Source organism: Orycteropus afer, unplaced genomic scaffold (genome assembly GCF_000298275.1).
Source record: "Orycteropus afer afer isolate SDZICR_OR568_19922 unplaced genomic scaffold, OryAfe1.0 scaffold00115, whole genome shotgun sequence".
In the NCBI taxonomy this organism is placed as follows: Eukaryota; Metazoa; Chordata; class Mammalia; order Tubulidentata; family Orycteropodidae; genus Orycteropus; species Orycteropus afer.
The window spans coordinates 4,520,448-4,526,447 of record NW_006921702.1 but is presented as its reverse complement, the minus strand read 5'-3'; the positions used below and the strand labels follow the sequence as shown (position 1 = coordinate 4,526,447).

The window sequence follows — 6,000 nt, the reverse complement described above, 5'->3', positions numbered from 1 at the left end:
TTGCCCAACCTTCCTTCCGAGGAGTGGCTGGTGGGTTTGAACCGCCAGCCTTCTGGTTATGTATGATAAATAATAAACAATAAATATACACTCTCAACATTCAGCATCACATAGAATAAGCACTCAGGAAATGTCACCTATTATTAGTCTTAACTGGTGCTACAACCAGGAAAGCGAGGATTTGATTATTTGGATAAAAATGTTTCATGTCCTCAATAAAAAAGAATCAGTAATTACACATAAATCTAAGAATAAAGGTTTATGTTAACCAGAATCACATGTCAAGAAATAAGCAGTACTAATATCTGGTGAAAATAATTCTAGGCACTCTTCCATGCACACATAATAAATGAACAGATTGATAGAAAAAATATGAATTTTTTAATTTATATATAATTTTAAAAACAGAAGTTATTGCATTTAGTTTAATTAGAATTTAACAGGAGAAAATGATCTTGAAATGAAACTGAAGAAAGTACTGAATTACAGATATGCCATTCCTAAGAGACTTTTTGAAAATTAAGAAAATAAATTATAAGGATGGTAGTATGATCCTGCAGCTTTTTTAGCTTCATAATTTTATGATTTTTTAAAAGCATGGACAAAGCATTTTACTATTGAGTATGTTGTTGTTGTTGTTGTTATGTGCCATTGAGTCGGACCCGACTCATAGCAACCCCTCCTTGGGTTTCCAAGGCATTATCACTACAGAAGTAGATTGCCCCATCTTCCTTCCTAGGAGTGGCTGGTGGGTTTGAACCGCCAGCCTTCTGGTTAGCAGTCAAGTGCCTTAGCCACTATGCTACCAGAGTTCCCACTATTCAGTATATATCCAGTTAAAGTGCAAAATCTAGAGAAAAATAGCACACTGATTTGAATTCTCATTAAATGATAAATCCAATGGAGAGAATGCTTGGCACTGTAACAGGGTAAGCATGTGCAGAAAGAGGTGAGAAGAGAAGGAGGCTTGCGCATCAAGGGAGATGTGGAGGTGTGTTACATCCAAGCCTACTGGGGCCTTATTGACTAGTAGATCTTACGCCCAACACATCTATCTCATAAATGGGGAAACAGAATCCCAAAGGTGCTAATGCAACCAGAGCTGGATCTCCAATCCAAGTCTTCTTGCCCAAAGCACATGGCTTCAATGTTGCCGCTGTTGTGCTGACAGGTCCTGGAGAACTGAGTTTGCTTTGAGCATGTCCCATGATAGAAGTCTTACTGGGACCAGCTTTGGGGCCACTTCCTGAGACAGGCTATGGAACATCTTTAGGCTCTGGGCAGGCTCTGTCTCTCTGAGAAGCAGTCCAAGGTACCTCTCCCCGGCTAGGGCCATCCATAAAGCAGACACAAGAGTATCTTGGCAAGAGCACTTTGATTCTGAGAGTCAGATTTAGTGTTCAGGTCAAATACAGGCTGTCATGGGTGAAACAGTCCAAAGGCCTTGAATGAGTTTCTGTGGATTTCTGACCTCTCCATCTCTATTCTCAGGCACATAGCATTGCTGAAATCTCAGTGGGGGCTCAATAAAGATTGCACAAATTGAATTAACTTTTATGCTCTTACTACATCTCAGGAGAAATCTCATTATCCAGGCAGTGCATCAGTAAATCAATTATATTCTTTGGTTTTGTAAAGATGCTATGCCTTTTGAAAGACATTCATGATCATTTGGAGAGTTTCAATTCAACAATACTTTTTTTTTTTTTTTTTATTAGGATTTGGGTGAAGATTTACAGAGTAAATTCACTTTTCATACAGCAGTTCACATATACTTTGTCTCATGTCATTGACCAAAATTTACAATGCAGCAGCTCCCCTCCCACTTCCTCCCCATAGTTACCTCCTCCCAGTGTCCATCCCTTCATACTCTTCGAGAGGCCCATTTTCTGCCAACCCTGTATATGATCTTGGATACACTCTCCATTTAGACATACATAATTGTTTAGCTTGTTCACCCATCTATCCGTCCCTATACCCATATTTGCTTTCATTAACAACTCAGTATTGTATTTACAAAGGGGTTCATATTTGTTGTTCAACAATACTTTTTAGCACCTCTTCTATGTGTAGCAAAGTGCAAGTTCTTAGCAATGCAAAGAGAAATAAGACACAAAGGCTAGATTCAAGAGCATCTGGTTTGGTGGGTGAGGCAGACCCATGGGAGTCTGATGTGCACAGGATTCTGTTGCACCACAGGGTGCTTCAGGAACTAGAGAGGCCTGATGAATTCTGGCCCACATTTTATAGTTGTGTGACCAATAGCTTTCAACATTCTTTCGGAAGAATTACTTTAGAAGTCAGTAGTGCTTTCTCATTTCTCTCCTTACAAGAACAAATTTACTCCTTTGAGGATTAACTTAATTCTGTTGTTGTTGTTATGTGCCATCAACTTAATTTTAGGAAATAATATTTTTCATAGAGAGAAAGGCAGGAGAGCAAAGCTATTGAGTGATATTCTTGGTCAAAATCTTGGTGTAGATCTTAGTTAATTTTGAAGGCTGTTCTAAAAGATGCATTCCAGAAGTATTTGTGCAATAGAGCCTTGCTGGAATACATGTGATTTCTGATGTGCTTGCTCTCTATGCTGCACACATACACCCTAACCTAAGTAAAAGCAACCAAACTTCCTATTCTAGAGTAGGAAGCCTAAACTTATTGCAAAAAGGGCAAGGAGGCCACATCTTCTGACCTCCTCTAATTGCACAAGAGGAAAACAGAATCACTATCAGTAGCCCAAGGCCTATTCCTATGAGGCCAGACATGCTGCCTCCCTTCAGCCCTTTCACCAACTGTGACACCAACCGTTCCTCCCACAGCACTCACCACCTTTCTGCTGGGTTCGATAATTCACTGCAGTGGCCACACAGAACTCATAGATGATGGGGTTTATTAGGGTAGCACCAGGCTACAATTCAAGTTCAGGCAAAACGCTCAGTCTCTCTCAGCCCGCCATCTCTCAGCCAACAGTCTCTCACAGTCTCTGTCCCCGTAGTGCATGTCCCTCGGTGTCTCACTCAGCAATGCGTGTCTCTTGCGTCTCTTTCCCAGCAGCGCGTGTCTCAGGAGACCGTGTCTCTTTCAGCAGCACATCCTTAGCCAGCAGTCAGAGAGACCTCTGCCTCTAGGAGGCCTCTTTTTGAGCCCTGCAGAGTGGCCAAACCAACCAATCATAACATCAGAATTCTAAACACCTGAGAGAGAGTGGGAACCTCCCAGAACATTGCTTTGGGCCACTCCAAACAGAAATACCCCAGGTGGATAACTTTTACAATCAGGAGCTCCTCAGTTGCTCACAGCAAATTCCACCATGGAGTTTCCAAAAACTTATGGCTAGAAAAACCATACCAGGTAATTTACTACACCACACTTATATTCAATATATATGTTGTTGTTGTTCGTTGCCATCAAGTCAGTTTCAACTCATAGCGAACTTATGTACAACAGAACAAAACATTGCCCAGTTCTGCATCATCCTCACAATCTTTGCTATGCTTGAGCTTGTTGTTGCAACCACTGTATCAGTCCCTCTCATTGAGGGCCTTCCCCTTTTTCACTGACTTTCTACTTTACCAAGAATGATCTCCTTCTCTAGGGACTGGTCCCTTCTGACAATATATATGCTTAGAATTAATAAAATAGAATAGAGGAATAGCTGGTGTAGATGATGTGGTCAAGTGCTACATTTATGCTCTGAGAAATGGTGGGAAATCTCTTACAAATGCATGTTTGTAACCTTAGAGCTGAGTTTCTGTCTGAAAACCTGTTTCTCTTAACCTGTTCTGATGCTTTTCATCTAAAGATTAAATGTGCATAAAAAGACTTACATCTCCATTAAGAAGATTTTCATTGATCATTGATGGGAGAACAATGTGCAACAAAACTCAAAATGATTTAAAAAAAGAGAGAGAGAGAGAGAGACCAGGTTTACTGGTCTGATAGAGCCTGGCAAGACCTCCAAGACTATGGCCCCTAGTTACCCTTCAGGTCTGGAACTGAACTCATTCCTGTGTCTTCCAGCCAAACAATAGACAGGCATATGTTGTTGTTGTTCTTGTTCTTACATGCCGTCGAGTAGGACCTGAGTCATAGAGACCCCTCCTTGGGTTTCCGAGGCAGTGTCACTATGGAAGTAGATTGCCCCATCTTCCTTCCGAGGAGTGGCTGGTGGGTTTGAACCGCCAGCCTTCTGGTTAGCAGTCAAGTGCCTTAGGCACTACGCTACCAGAGCTCCCAGACAGGCATATAGGATGGATATTTACATTAGGTAGATATACGTCTTACAGTGATCAATCATGGGAGAACAGAAAGGCAGCGTGTGCACAGGGAGGTAGCTCAGGGAGCAGGAACGCATAGCAAAGAAGGACATAAGGAAGAGGTAACTACAGGGAGTAAGAGGGAAGAGAGCTGTTACATTGTGGGGAATTAGAGTCAATGTCATGAAACAAAATGCATATGAACTGCTGTTTGGAAAATGAATTTGCTCTGTGAACTTTCACCCAAGTGACAATAAAAATTAAAGAAGAAGAAGAAGAAGATGCTCATTGAGCAACGGGGCAGTGATGGTGTGTGGGGAGATTACAGCTATACAAAGGGATTAAAAGTGTGTCTCCTTTTTACTCTGCAGGTGGTTGCTACACTAGGAACCACATCTTGCTGCTCATTTGACAATCTATTAGAAGTGGGTCCTATTTGTAAGTATCCAATTACCTTTTCTTTTGGAAAATTTTCTCATATGCGGAATTTAGTAGGCTTTCCTTTTTGGGCTCTCCTCCTCATTAAATTAATATCATGATGGTTTGACAAACTTGTTTTGTTTTGGTGGTAACAGAAACCTCATTAGTTTGAGCTCTACAAACTAGGAATTCGGGTAAATTGGAGAGGAGGTAAGCTTTTTTTTTTTTTTTTTTTTTACTATCAACTCTGACTCATGGTGACCTTGTATGTCAGAGAAGAATTGTGCTTCAGAGGGTTTGACTGATTTTTCAGAAGTAGATCACCAGGCCCTCTCTTCCAAGGACTGAGACTTCCAACTTTTCCACTAGCAGCTCAGCACTTTATCCATTTGCACCCTGACAGGGACTGCTGAGCTTAACTACATGACCACACTATTTATTTAAAAAAAAACTTTTCCAGCAATATAACAGTGACATGATATTGCAAAGATATGTTCACTATACTAAGAAAAATAAACTTTTTCTAACTATAGAGTTAGTACCCTCATTTTCATGTAGTAGAAATTATCCATTCCTGAATTTAGTCTTCTGAGCTTTTCTTTTTAGCCTTTTTAGAATTACCTAAAGAAATTAAATGAATCAACACGATAAAAATAGATTTCTTCAAAAGATCATCTGTCACTTCAAATGTTTTACTAGATCAGTCTCAGTTCGTCCCTCCCTCAATAAAAGCACTTAGGTTTTCTCAGAGACTAGAATTCTTCTGTGTTTCAGAAGGTGAAACTGAACAAGTAACTTACTGTGTTTCTAAAGTTTCACCTTTCGCAGGTGGGTCTGGGGACTCAGGAGGCCCTGGAGGGGTTTCTGTGAAAGGAGGAATTCATAAGGGCAAGGACCTGGACTCAATAAGCTCCCGCTCTCTGTGTTGCTCTTGAAATGGGAGCATTTAGGCACTCTGGTGAGTGAGTGAGTGTGGAGCTGATTATTCCCACATACCAGCTACTCACCACTGGGAAGACCCAGGTGTTAAGTGAAGGCCATATGGCTCTTAGCCTGTGTCTGTGGCCTTGTGCAGAGTTTGCATACAATGCTCAGCAGTTGATCCAAAAGCCAAGCATGTTCTCACCTCTCCAAACCAAATTATATCCTGTGGACTGTGCTTAAAGGAGAGGTCTCTTTCTTGCCAGCCATAAACTCCAATCCCTAGGGTCAGCAGCATGCTGACATGAGCTTGCCATGGCATTGGTGGCAGAGAAGCTATGGCAATGCCCAGATCCACCACTTAGAGCTGTATACCTGTTTTGCAGCTTCATTTTTGCCATCT

The 6,000-nt window shown here is 41.2% G+C and overlaps 1 protein-coding gene across 1 annotated transcript in view; it reads left to right on the top strand.

The window, feature by feature from the left end:
- DDC (dopa decarboxylase) overlaps positions 1 to 6,000 on the top strand; it is a 148,895-nt gene that overhangs the window by 79,891 nt on the left and 63,004 nt on the right. Inside the window, exon 6 of the mRNA XM_007943951.1 lies at positions 4,628 to 4,694. Coding sequence (XP_007942142.1) covers positions 4,628 to 4,694 — 67 coding nt within the window. The remainder of the gene's footprint in view (positions 1 to 4,627; positions 4,695 to 6,000) is intronic.